Source organism: Narcine bancroftii, chromosome 14 (assembly GCF_036971445.1).
Source record: "Narcine bancroftii isolate sNarBan1 chromosome 14, sNarBan1.hap1, whole genome shotgun sequence".
Classification (NCBI taxonomy): domain Eukaryota; kingdom Metazoa; phylum Chordata; class Chondrichthyes; order Torpediniformes; family Narcinidae; genus Narcine; species Narcine bancroftii.
This window is the reverse complement of record NC_091482.1, coordinates 6,843,565-6,858,421: the sequence shown is the minus strand read 5'-3', so window position 1 is coordinate 6,858,421 and position 14,857 is coordinate 6,843,565. Positions and strand designations below refer to the sequence as shown.

Genomic DNA, 14,857 nt, shown 5'->3' with positions numbered 1-14,857 from the left:
CGGAAATGAAGATTCCCTCAAAAAAAAAAGGTTTCTCAATACCCCTGACCGGAAAGCCCTGTAAAAGGTACTGGACACAGCCCAGGACATCTCAGGCAAAACCATCCCTGTCAAAACCATCCCCGCTATTGAGAATGCGAATGCTGCCGTCAGAGAGGAGCAGCAAAAATCATCAAGGATCCCCACCACCCAGAACAGATTCTTCTCGCTGATGCCACAAGACTCACACCACCAGGTTCAGGAACAGCTGCTTCCCCTCCACCATCAGACTCATCAACGACAAACTCAGTCAGGGGCTCGTTTAAAGACTCGTACTGTTGCACTTTATTGATTTTTTAAATTCTCTCTGTATTACGCAGTTTGTTTACATTTCTTTATGTCTTCAGTATTTTTTCCCACTACTGATTAGTGGTATTTCTGCCTTGCCCACAGGAAAAAAAAATCTCAAGGTTATATGTGATGTCAAGGATGTTCTCTGACGAGAAAATCTGAAAAGTGAAGATTATCAGGGAAGGTGGTGAACTGGGCAAACAATGAGGAACTCAGTAGATCAGGCAGCATCCGTGGGGAGACATGGTCAGTCAATGTTTCGGGTCAGAAGTCTAGACACTGGTAGGGAGGGGTGATATCAAGGGGTGGGGGTGGAGAAGCTGGGGAGGGACAGAGCAGGGCTGAGACCTCTGGGAGAGTTCAGAAAAGCAAGGTGGAAGCAGAGGAACCAGATAGAGGTGGGGGAGGGGGGATTCACTAAAAACTAGATGGGGGGGCGTGGGGAGTGCATGTGACTGGATATCCTGAACTTTGAAATCTTTGGTCATATTGACAGAGGCATTTTCCATTTCTAGGGGAGACTTAAAAAAGGGGCCAAGAATCAAAAGTGATCAGCAATTTGTCTAACAGGAGCATCTTGATCAGTGGGTGACATGGTTAGTTCAATGCTTTTACAGCGCCAGTAACCCGAGTTCAAATCTGGCACTGTCGGTAAGGAGTTTGTACTCTCTCCCGGTGTCTGTGTGAGTTTTCCCTGGGGTGCTCCAGTATCTTCCCCCTCTCCAAAAATGCGGGTTAGTGGGTTAATTGGGTGTAATTGGGCAGCTCTGGGTCATGGGCCAGAAGGGCCTTTACCAGAGAATATTACAGCACAGAAACAGGCCCTTTAGCCCTTCTAGTCTGTGCCAAACTATTTTTCTGCCTTGTCCCACAGAGTATGGGCACCCAGTCCATATTCTCCCATCCATGTGCCTGTCCAAATTCTTCTTAAATGTTAAAATTGAGCCCAAATTCACTTTAGCTGGAAGCTTGTTCCACACTCCCACCAATTTCTGTGTGAAGTTCCCCCTAATGTTCCCCTTTCACCCTTAACCCATGCCCTCTAGTTTATATCTCACCTGCCCTCGGTGGAAAAAGCCTACCTACATTTACTCTGTCTACCCCTCTCATAATTTTATATACCTCATCAAATCTCCCTTCATTCTTCTCCACTCCAGGGAATGAAGTCCTGACCTGTTTAGCCTGTCCCTGAAGTCCGGGCAATATCTTAGTAAATCTTCTCTGCAGTCTTTCTATCTTCTATCCTGTTGTTAGGGGACCAAAACTGCACACAATCCTCCAAATATGGCCTCACCAATGTCTTGTACCATAACATAACTCCTATACTCAGTAGTTTGATTTCTGAAGGCTAATATGCCAAAAGATCTCTTTACAGCCCTGTGTACCTGTGATGCCACTTTCAGGAAATTATTTACCTATATCCCCAGATCCCTCTGCTCTACTGCAGTCCTCAGCGCCCGACCGTTTTCTATGTATGTCCTTTCTTGGTTGGTTCTTCAAAAATGCAACACCTCACATTTGTCTCACACCACGTTGTAAAGGACTAGATCTGGAAACAGGCCCAACTCCAACAGTTAATTAAATATTTGAGAATAAAAAGCTTGTATCATAAGTAAGTAATTGAAGTGAATCCAGTAATTAAAATCCTGTCCTTGCTCGGCCTGGATACCGTGCAACTCCAAACTCACAGCCTGTGATCAGCTCTTAACAGACCTTCTAAAAAAAATGGCCCAGAGAGTCACAGGCAAATGATTACAAAATTCTGCATATTTTAAGCAATATCCAGGAAGAAAGGATGTAACGTCAGAAAACCTTAGAAAGGATTATGATGTGTAAACGTCAACACCTGAAGGGAAATTCAAGTTCCTGCTTATTGCCATCTGATTCTACATATACAACATGACAAAACAACACATCTCCGGACCATGGTGCGCACACACACACGCACACACACAGAGTCATACTGTACACCCCATGCACAAACAACACGTATCCATAGAAATTCAAAATATTTATAAAAATATGGGTTTCTAGGATTGTTCAATGGACTTGATCAGGCTTGATCAGTTATAGATATGGGCAGATAAGTGACAAATGAAGTTTAGTCTGGATAAGCATAAGGCTTAACACTTTGTCCCATCACCTACTATAAAATACACGACTTACAATAATACTGACAGCCCTTTTGTGGAGTTGGAGCAGTCCCTGATTCATGTAACAAGGGGAGGTTCGAGAGCCTGACAGCTGTGGAAAGAAAATGTTTCTGAACCTAGAGATTCTCGTCTTCAAACTTCGGTACCTTCTACCCGAACGTAGCAGTGAGAAGAGATTGTCGCCAGGGTGATGGGGGACCTTTACTTTGGCTGCCGTCTTGAGGCAGATTTCTTCAATGGAGGGGAGCTCAGGAATTGTTAGAATTACATTGATAGGTTTCAGGAATCGGAGGTTGTCGGGATTGGGCTGGAAAACAGAACAGGATGGTTTTAATAAATGACAGAGTGGGCTCCAGGGATTGGCAGATCTCTGCTTCCATCTCTTGAATTCTTATGGTCAATTAATTTAAATCCATGTTCTCTGGTTTCTGTCTCTCCTGCCAGTAAAGACTTCATGGACTGGCAAACCGAGGCTTCCCGCAAAGTGGAGGAACAAATGCTAATATTCCAACTGCACTCTCCAACCAGACTGCATTAACATCAACTTCTCCGGTTTCTGTTAAACCCCTCCCCTGTGACTCTCTCTTTCCCTAACCCTCTGTCTCTCCTTCCCTCCAGCACCCCACCCCCTTCCCTCCATTCAGAGAGCTACCCCCTGCCTCCATCACCTTGGCTTTTTTCTAGTCCACCCTCCCACCTATATCCACTGTTAGCTGTTAGCCTGTGCTCCTTCCCCTGGCCCTTCCTCCTCCCCTCACACCTTGACGAAGGGCTCTGGCCTGAAGCGTTGGTTACCCTCCACTTCCCGTGGCTGCTAAATGACCTGCTGAATTTCTTCAGCACACCGGACACAGGCCACTGGCAATTGCAATCACAGGACTCACACCAGGCCGCAGACTGCCGAAGACTGGCTGAAGGAGTACCAGGTATCAGAACCAGGGAGCTGGAGGTGTGCATCTGGAGCTGATGGTTTGGACTGAAGGTCGTGTGGCTGCGGGAGCGGTGGAGGCGAACCCTTATACTCTGGGGATTGGGGGTGTGCCTTTCTTTGGCTTCTCTCTCTGATTGTAAGGGGTGCCTGGCCAATTTTTGCTGATAGTGAATCTTTGTCTGTCTTACGGCAGACTAAAGGAAATTTCATGTATCTTCACATTTTCTGTTTTATTTTATGACAATAATTGCACACCCAAAGAACCTTTTTTTGGAAGAAATGTTGTTTCCAAAGGGAAGCCTCTCTCCAAGATGGCTCCTGTGTTTTGTTCTAACTCACCACATACCCTTACTATCTGAATGTAGTTTCTCAATGCATGTGTTTGGGGTGGGGGGAGGGTTGGGGAGCAGATGGTTGGATGTACAATGTAATGAGGTTGAGATTAGAACTAGATTCATGGGCGTCCTGGACAGACCTGTCAGCGTGACGGATGGTGTCTGGATTGTCACAACGACACACCAGCCTATTGCCGGCAGTGTGATGTACAAATGCATCCCACGGCTGACTGATTAACTACATTACAGACTGCGGGTAAAATATTAAGCCAGGATTTCTCATTTATCAAGCTTGGCTGGGATGGCAGCAAGCCAGCAAGGAGAATTTTGGCCAATTAACATTTAGAGTTTGTTTTGCAAGAACAATCTTGCTGAGGATGGATCCACACCTATTTAATCCCTGTCGCTCTGCAGCAGACTTTTTGTTCAACAGTACTGTAGTTAATAAAATAATCATGCATTTTAAAATGGAGTCTGGTTAAATACTTGGGGAAAGAGCAGGGCCTTATTAGAACTGCCACATTGACTTGCCCACAGTATGTACTGCAAGAATCTATAAACCATTATAAAATCTATTGTAAACAACGGTGTTGATTTTATGTGCATCTTTTAAGCTGTGTGTTGGGAGACAAGCTGTAGTCAGTAGCCCGGAGGGTGTTTCAACAGTCAGGTTTTATTAAATTTGTATTCCTTTGGATTGCCACACATAATAAATCTCCCTGGCCAGTGCCCGAAAGCAGGGGAACCGCCTCTAACAGCAGAAATGCTCCCATGTGCAAAAGCCCACAGCAACAGGGTTAAAGATGGATTATTCCCTGCACCCTTCAAGCTCCTGAATAAACCCCACAACAGTGCTCTCGTGCTACCTTGCTTGGGACCGATTTTCTTTTAATTAAAACTCTATATCGTGCTCTTTACACTGCTGAATGAACATATGGGAGAACCGGCTGGACTGTTTGTAGAAGAACCATTCTGACTGGAGAAGGCGAGCAAATTTAAGATCTTAGGAGTCATTATCTCAGAGGATCTTTCCTGGTCCCAACACACCAATGGCATCGTGAAGAAAGCACGTCAGCGCCTCTACTTCCTCAGGAGATTTGGAGGTTTGATACGACAACAGAAACCCTGGCAAATTTCTACAGAGGTGCGGTGGAAAGTGTGCTGGCCGGCTGCCTCACGGGGGCACCAATACCCCTGAACATAAAGCCCTCCAAAAGGTAGTGGACACAGCCCAAGACATCACGGGCAAAACCCTCCCACTATTGAGTATATCTAGAGGGTACGTTGCTGTCGGAGAGCAGCAGCAATCATCAAAGACCCACAACACCCAGCACACATTCTGTACCCACTGCTACCATCAGGAAAGAGGTATCGGGGTCTCAAGTCTGTTTAATCTTTCCCTGTAACTCAGTTCCTGAAGTCCCGAGAACATCCTAGTAAATCTTGTCTGCACTCTTTCAATCTTATTGGTATCTTTCCCGTTCTAAGCTAGCCCAACCCTTCACCTTCTGAAACCCAAAATAGCTGCTGTGTTTACTTTCATATTAGTGGCTTGGTTCCCTGCAAGCTTTCTGTTGTGACCAATCAATCTTAAACTAAGTCTTCGTTCTGCTGTTTAAATTTAATTTCCTCTCCAGGGTGTTTAATGAGCTTAAAAACAATCCCGTTGTGTTCCTTGCTGCAGATATAGAACAAAGATTTGCACAGCACCTTTCTCAGGCTCTGGATGGTCCCAAGCACCTACCTGCTGATGGAGCGGAGTTGCCACATGGCGGTCAGGGTGCACAGCTGGATCCCACGGAGACCCTCGGGTGATAATAACGTTACTGGTGCACTCGAGGGGTCGATATCAGTTGGGATGCTGGCCAATCATTCCCCCCCTCTCCTTAAAATGGTGGCTGTCACAGCATCACTCACATCAGCTGGCGAGAACAGTCAACGTCCTAGCTGTGAAACACAGTCAACAAACACAGTCAACCCAGGGGCGTATCTACGGAAAATAGCACCTATGGCAAGCACTGAAATTGCACCCCTGTCCAAACATCTTTTAAATAATATTACCATAATATCAGCTCAAAAATCAAGCTTGCTAACCTTTTAATTAACAATTTATGGCACGATATGAAAATTATAACTGCGCCTTCATTGCTTTTACTGATACAAATTGGTCTACGATGTGATCAATGTCCATTTTTTCAGTTTCCTTTCTTTCTATATTCAGCAGAGCAAGATTACAGAGTCTGCCTTGACCCATGGAGGTTCAGCGTGGCTGCTCCAGAAGCCCAGCAGGACGGACGGGCAGTCTTCGACGTGCGCGTCATTGAGGAAGCGCAGGACGATGGGCTCCTGCATCCCGTCATCACGGTTCAGCAGCTCCTTGAAACACTCAGGTTGAACACCTTGAAAACGCAGTCCCGGAGCCACTCAAGGCAGGGGGGTGGGGGGCGGTCGTCGATCAACATGGCCAGACAGGGCTGGGCCTCACCGCCAGTTTCTTCCCACAGTTCAAATAAAGTACGGGGTATTTGGGCATCATGGGCCAGAAAGGCCTTTACCATGTGTTTATCAGAATTTAAATGTTTAAAATTTAAATTTATTTAAAAGAATACTCACAAGGATGTCACTGGGCTGAAGGACTTGAGATATATGGAGGGAGCAGATTGATAGATGACCCAGTTAGCGCGACACTATTACTGGTTTGAATCCGCCACTATCAGTAAAGGGTTCGTGTGTTCTCTCTGTGACTCCGTGGGTTTCCTTCGGGTACTCTGGTTCAGCCCCCCACCCATGTTATAAAGACGTACGGGGTTAATTGGTCACAAGGGTATATTTGGGCGCTGCGGGCTCATGGGCCGGAAGGGCTTGTCACCGTGCTGTATTGCTAAACTCAAATTAAGAATAGGGTGAAACTGTTTTCCCATGAGTGAAGGAGGCTGAGGGGTGACAGGCCAATAAAAGTTTGAGATCTAGATAGGGCAGACCATTTACGAGAGGGTAGAGACTAAACGTGAGAGGAACAAGAGTTAAAGGGGACCTGAGGGAAACTTTCCCACACAGAGGCTGGTGAACGTGAAGAACGAGCTGCCAGACGAAGAGGTACAATTAGAATATGTAAAGGACATTGGACAAGGAAAGGTTTAAAGCTGTGGTTCGCAACCTTTTTCTTTCCACTCACACTCCACCTTAAGTAACCCATCTGCCATCGGTGCTCTGATTAGTAAGAGATTGCTTAAGGTGGGATGTGAGTGGGAAGAAAAAGGTTGAGAACCACTGGTTTAGAGGGATATGGGACAGACAAATAGATAGACATCTTGATCACCATGGAAGAGTCGGCTTGTTTACGACCCATATAATCCTGTGTCCTAAAAATGGGATGACGTTCATTTGACAGACACAAGGTTTCAAAACTATGGGGACCTTTCCTGAGCTACTTTCAGAATCTCTAATTTTATTATAAAACCTGTCTTCCAACACTATTATATTACTCCAGGTACAAGGGCTACTTTAATTATAGAACTTCAGCTTGGTAATGGGCACCGGGGGTGGGAGGGGAGGGCAGAAAATGAAAATGTAATATTCAGGATATAATTGTAAGATGTTCTGGTACCTTATAGATGTTCTCTGTAAATTAGAAAACTTGTTGATTTCTTTATATTTGACATCTGTTTCAGATTTTACAAATGTTCAGTATGTATTTGTTTATTTTTGTAAAACAAAAAATATTTAGAAAAGAAAAATGGAATGTGATAGCATAATGTGATGGGCTGAACAGCCTTTCTCTATGACAGTGGTGGTGAAGAATGCATAGTCTAACTGGTACAAAAGGTTTAGCACACACTAGATGGGCTGAAGAGCCTGTTTATGTGCTGTACTATGGCACCATGGTATAAACAACAATGTAATTGTCTACCCTCCAAGGGATTAACACTGAACGTGTGTGAATTCTCCATCAAAATTCTATTTCAAAGAACTCTTCCTGCTTGGGAGTCCAAGCCCCACAATCTTGGCCTTGATAAGATTTTTCCACTGTTATGTGACACATACTGCTCATTAGCTGTGATGAGCAAGAGGTCCACAGGATGTATCTTGATGCCGGACAATAGTCACTCAATAAATCACCCAGCACTGTCTTCGACTGGTGCTTGAACGATAAATGACTTGGTTACACAAGCTGCTGCAGTGATCACAAGAACCAGGCTTGTAGGAATTAGCAACCCACAAGGGTCTAACAAAGGAAAACCAGGGGTATACGATCCAGTGATCACTGGGTGATCAGAGGTGGAGAGGGTGAGCAAATTTTATTTCTTGGGAGTCACTATCTTGGAGGATCTTTCCTGGACCCAACACACCAATGGCCTCGTGAGGAAAACACATCAGCGCCTCGACTTCCTCAGGAGTTTGAGACATGGATCGGAAACCCTGGCAAATTTCTGCAGGTGTGTGGTGATAAGTGTGCATCAAGGTCTGGTTCGGGGACACCAATACCCCGGAGCATAAAGCCCTGCAAAAGAGAGCCCAAGCCATCACAGGCACCAAGAACGTCTACAGGGAGCGCTGCCGTCGGAGGGCAGCAGCAATTCTCAAGGATCCACACCACCCAGCGCACGCTCTGTTTTCGCCGCTGCCATCAGGAAAGAGGTGCAGGTGCCACAAGACTCGCACCACCAGGTTCAGGAAGAGCTGCTCCCCCTCCACCATTAGACCCCTCAACGCCAAACTCAATCAGAGATTCATTTAAGGACTCATACTTTTGCACTGTATTGATATTTTTCTTCTCTGTATTGCACAGTTTGTTTACAATTCTTTATCTGTTTACTTTTTTTGCACCATCAATAAGTGGCAATTCTGCCTCGCCCTTAGGAAAGAGAGTCTCAGGGTTGTATGTGATGTCATATACATACTGACATAAAAATCTGAAAGGAGGCTGGGAGCCTTCATTAGAAGCAGAAGATTCCAACACCAATAATAAAAGTACAAACGGAAAACTCACCCTTTAATTCCTCTACTGTTGGACTCAAAATATTGAGCATTTGAAGCCAGGATCCAAGTCCAGCTGAATACATTCCAAGAGCTTGCATCAAATGACCACCTGCCTCACATTGTCCCACTCTCCTCTCTCATTGGCTGCTTGTCCTTGGCCGAGTGCAGCCAATTGCAAAGCAATTAAGGGCTCTTCAGCACCCAGTTGAATGTACCACAGCTGTCACTCCCACAGAGTGTAAATTAGTTCCCATATTGACTTCACTAGAATCAAAATTTATTGCCATTAACATGTTTTGTGACAGCACTTACAAAATAAATATTATTCAGGAATCACAAGATCACAAGAAAAAGGAACAGAAGCAGGTCATTTGGCCCATCGAGTCTGCTCCGTGAGACCTCCCTGAGCTAAACTGTTCTCACATCTAGTTCCAAGCTCCGGCCTTGTTCCCATATCCCATGATACCCTGACTATTTAGATACCTATCAATTTCCTCTTTAAACTCCCCCAATGATCCAGCCTCCACAGCTGTACGTGGCAACGAATTCCACAAATCCACCACCCTCTGGCTAAAGAAATTTCTCCTCGTCTCCGTTGGGAATTGGCACTTTTTAATTCTGAGACTGTGCTCCCATGCCCTGGAATCTGATGGCGGAGGGGAAGAAACCGTCCTTGTGCTGCTGAGTGCTCGTCTTCAGGCTTCTGTTGGTAGCAGAGTGAAGAGGGAATGGCCTGGGTGGTGGGAGGTCCTTGAGGATTGAGGTTGCTTTCTTCAGACATCGCCTCTTATAGATGTCCTCGATGGAGTGATGTCGCAGGCCAATTGACCAACATTCCAGAGATTTTTCCGGTCCTGTGAGTTGGTACCTCCGTACTAGGCAGTGATGCAACCAGCCAGAATCCTCTCCATGGGGCACCTGTTGAAGTTTCTGAGAGTCTTTGGTGACATCCCGAATCGCTTCAAACTCCTGATGAAGTATAGCCACTGGCGAACCTTCTTCGTGACTGCATCAATGTGGAGGCTCCAGGACAGATCCTCAGAGATGTTGACACCCAGGAATTTGAAGTATTTTAACTAAATAACAAACCTGTTCAAAGGAAGTGAAATAATTTCTTTTCTCACCCCGAGTGGATGTATTCCCGATTCCACAGCCTCTTGGAAATTAATATTTAATCCTTCAGCGCTCTGGACATACCTTTCCATTCATTATTTATAATGTATTCACTTTGGATCAGGAGGAGTGAGAGTCTGGAGTGTGCTTGAAGTTTCCTTCCCTGAAGGGAATTAGTGAACTTCCTATTTTTTGGTAAAACAAACCATTACTAGTCTTATCAAAAAAACACACACTAATCCAGATTTACTTAATTAAATAGAACCTCTCAGTCTGCGCCAGATCATTAATCTAGAGCTCCCAGCGCAGGGATATAAGAACAATGCTACTGTGCTCCCCAGTTAAACAAACGAACTAGCAGAGGCTGGGGGTCTTGTGCCGTATGCAGAAGTGCTGGAGAAACTCAGCAGGTCATGTGGCGCCCATGGAACATTACAGCACAGAAAACAGTCCTTTGGCCCTTCTAGTCTGTGCTGAACTATTATTCTGCCTTGTCCTATGGGCCTGCACCCCGTGCATAGCCCTCCTCACCCCTCCCATCCATGTACCTGACTAAAGTTTCTTCATTGTTAAAATTGAGCCCACATTCACCACTTCAGTTGGCAGCTCGTTTCACACTCCCACCACTCTCTGGGCAAAGTTCACCTGAATGTTCCTCTAAAACTTTTCCCCTTTCACCCTTAACCCATGTCCTCTGATTTGAATCTCACCTACCCTCAGTGAGGAAAAAAGCCTGCTTGCATTTACTCCAACGACACCCCTCATCTTTTTGTAAACCTCTATCAAATCTCCCCTCGTTCTTCTACACTAAAGTAGTGAATGTGGGCTCAATTTTATCATTTTAGCAGAATTTCGACAGATACATGGATGGGAGGAGGAGTGTTCCATGGTTATAATAGGAATGGGAGTAGGGAAAGAGAAGATGGGAGCATTGGAACCACAGAGGTGGGGGTTACGTAAATATCGATGTTGATGCCATGTGGGTGAGTCACATGGTTCCCCATCTTTATGTTTCGCGTCTCTCTGGTAATGGATGAGGCCGAGGACAGGCATGTCTGTGTGGAAATGATGCGAGAAATTAAAATGGAGATCCCTATTGCATTGCATCACATCCTTCCCTGTGTCTATAACCTCTGCTGGCCCCAACATATAGCACTCCACCAGTTCTGCGCTCCTGAATTCATCCACTCGACTATTGGAACATTAGAACATAGAACATTGCAGCACAGCACAGGCCCTTCAGTCCTCAATGTTATGCTGACCCATATATTTCTATTAAAAAATATTAAACCCTTCCTATTTCATAACCCTCTTTTTTTTTCATCCATGTGCCTGTCAAAGAGACTCTTTAATGCCCGTTATTTGCAGCCTCCCCCACCCTCCCTGGCAAGGCATTCCAGGTGCCCACAGCTCTCTGCGTAAAACACTGACATCTCCCCTAAACTTCCTTCCCTTCACTTTGTACAGCAGCCAAGTGTTCAGCTGCTGACAGACTAAACCCGTGAATCTCCCTCTCTAAACCTCTCTGCCTCTCCGTTTAAAACCTACCCCTGCAAGCAAGATTCCTGCACTCGTTTGATGTCCTATTTGCTCTTAGGTATGTTTTACGGGGTTAAAAGGTACTCCATAAACACAAATAGTTGTTGCTGCCGCTTCCAGACCGAAAGGAACTGTTTGCTCGAAAGCTTTTCTTTCAGTTCAGTGTTTACACTGGAGCTCAAACAGGCTTCAAATTAAATTTCAGCCCAGGCCCATTGACTTTCCCTCTGCCTGACAAATAAGCTGTGGCATGAACAATGGGGATTTGACCTGTGACCTTTGCATGGTTGTCCTTATTAGCCCATCTGCTTTAGTCATGCAATTAAATCCTCTCCCATCACAAAAAAATATGATACTCAGCACAACACTTGGGCAGTTCCCACCTCCCACAAACCACAGCTTGATCATTGTGAAAGGCAAATCAGACGGCATGTTTTCCAGTGAAGGATACATCCAGCCATTGTTTCCTCTGTGTTTGTCCCTGCTTCTTGCGTTAACAGCACTGGTTCCTGGGAACCTGATCAGAGAGGAAGCAGTTCGCCCTATATGGACAGGACAGCAACTCTTTCACTTAAGCCCACTTAAACTCTAGCTGCAATGTGAAAACTAGTCCTCCCGCCCAAAACCTAACAGAGGAAAGGAACAAGTTTTTTCTTTGCGTGTGTACATGCTGGGGAGGGGGTGGGGAAGGTGGAGAATCAGGACAACCGTGGAATGCAGCTGGGCAAAGTAACATCATCTCGAACCACGTGGGGCCCTCAGGCATTCCATGCCCACGATACACACTGATTTTGGTTCTGGCTCCCTCCTTAGCGCCTGCCCTCGGGGGAGTTTAACATTGCATTGTGTCCTGACCATTTGGCCCAACAAGTGTATGCTAGTCCACGATCTGCCCAGACCTCCTCTCGTGTTGGAGAACTGGAACAATCTTTCCTTTTAAACAAGAGGAGAGAAGGTTCTTCAGGGTAGGCATTCCAGCTCACCGACATCTTCGCTCTGGTGCTCTCTCCGAGGTATGCCAACCCTGAAGAACTTTCCCTCCTCTCACTCATGCAACACAAGGTGAAGGAAGGGCTCAGGCATAACATTGTGGGCCAAAGGGCCTGTACTGTGCTGCAATGGACCTGCTGAGTTTCTCAAGCACTCTCTTTTGTTCCTTTTTCCCTTGTCTACCCACTTCACCTCCTCATAGGGAAGGGCTCTGTATCCCAAGCCCTCTTTACGGGACAGTGCTCGAGGCGAGCTAATTCTATCTGCCGCCCCGTGTGGTCATTCGTGGGGGTTGGAGGGGGTGAGGGGCACAGAGGTCCTCTTCAGTGGGGGAGACAGGGACAGAAAGAGGCTGCCCAGATCCTCAAATCCCACCCACTCCCCCCCCAGCCCGACCTCATTGCCCTTGGTCCAAGCGTATCATTAGGCCAGAGGGGGTTGCAGAGAAAAGTTCACAAGAATGTTCCCAAAACTGGAGGACTTGAATCACAAGGAGAGGCTGGGACTGTTCCCCTGGAGGGTGGGGGTCACCTTACAGACATTTATAAAGTCACGAGGGACACGGGTGAGGTGATCAGTCATTGTCTGTTCCACAGAGAAGGAAAACTAGATGGAATAGGTTTAAGGCGTGAGGGGGGGGGGGGGGGGGAGAGTATTTTAAAAGGAGTTGCTAATGCAATGCTGTTTCAGCGCCAGTGATCGGGACTGGGGTTCCAATCCCTCGTTGCCTGTCATTCTCTATCTGAATTGCATTGAGTGTCCTTGAGGATCATTTTAATTTTAACTGCCAGGAGAGGACCTTCTGAGCTTCCTGTGTTGCCTGTATGGTCTCCCCGTATCAGCATGGGTTTCCTCCAGAGGGCTCCGGTTTCCTCCCAGCGTTCAAAAATGTACCGGGAGTCAGAGGTCAATTGGGCGGCACGGGCAAGGAAACTCAGGGGCGTAATTTTTCCACACAAAAGGAGTCAGGCGTGCGGACCGAGCTGCCAGAGGTGAGACCAACTCAACATTTAAAAGGATGGGAAGGATTTCAAGGGAAGAGGGATGAATCCAGGCTTGGGGAGACCACTTCGATAGGTTGGGCGGAAGGGTCTGTTCCCATGCTGAACATTTCGGCTTCATAAACACTCTGCATCCATGGCTGCCTGGATCTGGACCCTAGAGGGGAATATTCTCGTCCATCTGGAGACCATTCCTCTTAATGCCGGATACCCCCAAGTGGGAAACATCCTCTCACCATTAAACCCACAATACAGATGTTGTACTGAATTTGACAGCTCACACACAGGCCATTCGGCCCACCTAGTGTATACCAGCCATTCCACAACTCTTTACACTAAACCCCTCCTCTCCCCCGCACCCCTCCAACATTCCTACCGACTCCCCCCCAAATCTTACCACCCACATCTACACTTCCAGCGGCCACCCCCATCCCTGTCAACCTACCAACCTGCAGTGGTTTAAGAGTATGAGAGGAAACGAGAGCCTGAGGCAGACCCACACAGTCCCAGGGAGGACATGCAAACGCCACACAGACAGCACCTGAGACTGGGTTTGTGGCCAGGTCTCTGGACCTGTGACGCAGTGGTCCCAGCTGCCACAATCATTTCAATGCGATCATTTCATCCATACTGGGGTGTGAATATGGAAGTGGACAGATGCCCACCTGAGTCACACATACACCCACCCCCATACAAATATGCACACACATTCCACACCCCCACACATCCAAATACCCCCACACACCCACCCCCCCCACACACTCACACAGGCACCCACACCCATCCTCATTCACACCCACACACACCTACTCACGCATCCACATGCACACACACATTGTCTGAGCAACATACGTGCACATACACACTCACTTAGCAACACACATGTACACCTTCACACCAACACACACATATGCACTGAGCAATGCACAAGTGCACACACTCCGAGCAACACACACACAAGCACAAACAAACACACTGGCACACACTCATGCGAAGGCACACATACAAACTTTGAGCAAACACAATGCATACATTCACATCCAAACACACACCTATTTACATGTGTGCACACACCCACACACATACAAATACATGCTCTCACACCCACACACATAGAAAGATGGAAAGAAATTAAATGCATGGAGAGAGATATGCACAAAGCAGAAGAAAAGAGACCAAATGAGGAGAAACGGATAAGAGAGAGTCTGGGAGAGAAAATATAAAAATTGAAACGATGCGACAGAGACAGATGATGATGGAAGAGGACATTATACAAAGGTCCAGAAACACACTATCGAGGGTCACCTCCACTGTGTCCAAGGGAACTGACCTCAGCCTCAGTCAATGAGGGTCAACAGCAGTTCAAGTGCTGCCACCAGCTCTTCACCACAGCCGGTGAAGTGATGCGGGTGAAAGGTGCTGCCATCTACCCTTTTCCACTGGAAGCCATTTGCACCAGACACAATGAAAATAAATCACAGCTGC

At 46.5% G+C, this 14,857-nt stretch overlaps 1 protein-coding gene across 1 annotated transcript in view; it reads right to left on the bottom strand.

Moving 5' to 3' along the window:
* Nucleotides 1-5,675, bottom strand: part of glod4 (glyoxalase domain containing 4) — a 38,728-nt gene extending 33,053 nt beyond the window's left edge. The window contains exon 1 of the mRNA XM_069911464.1: nt 5,494-5,675. Coding sequence (XP_069767565.1) covers nt 5,494-5,519 — 26 coding nt within the window. The 5' untranslated portion in view covers nt 5,520-5,675. The remainder of the gene's footprint in view (nt 1-5,493) is intronic.
* Between the last annotated feature and the right edge of the window lie 9,182 nt (nt 5,676-14,857).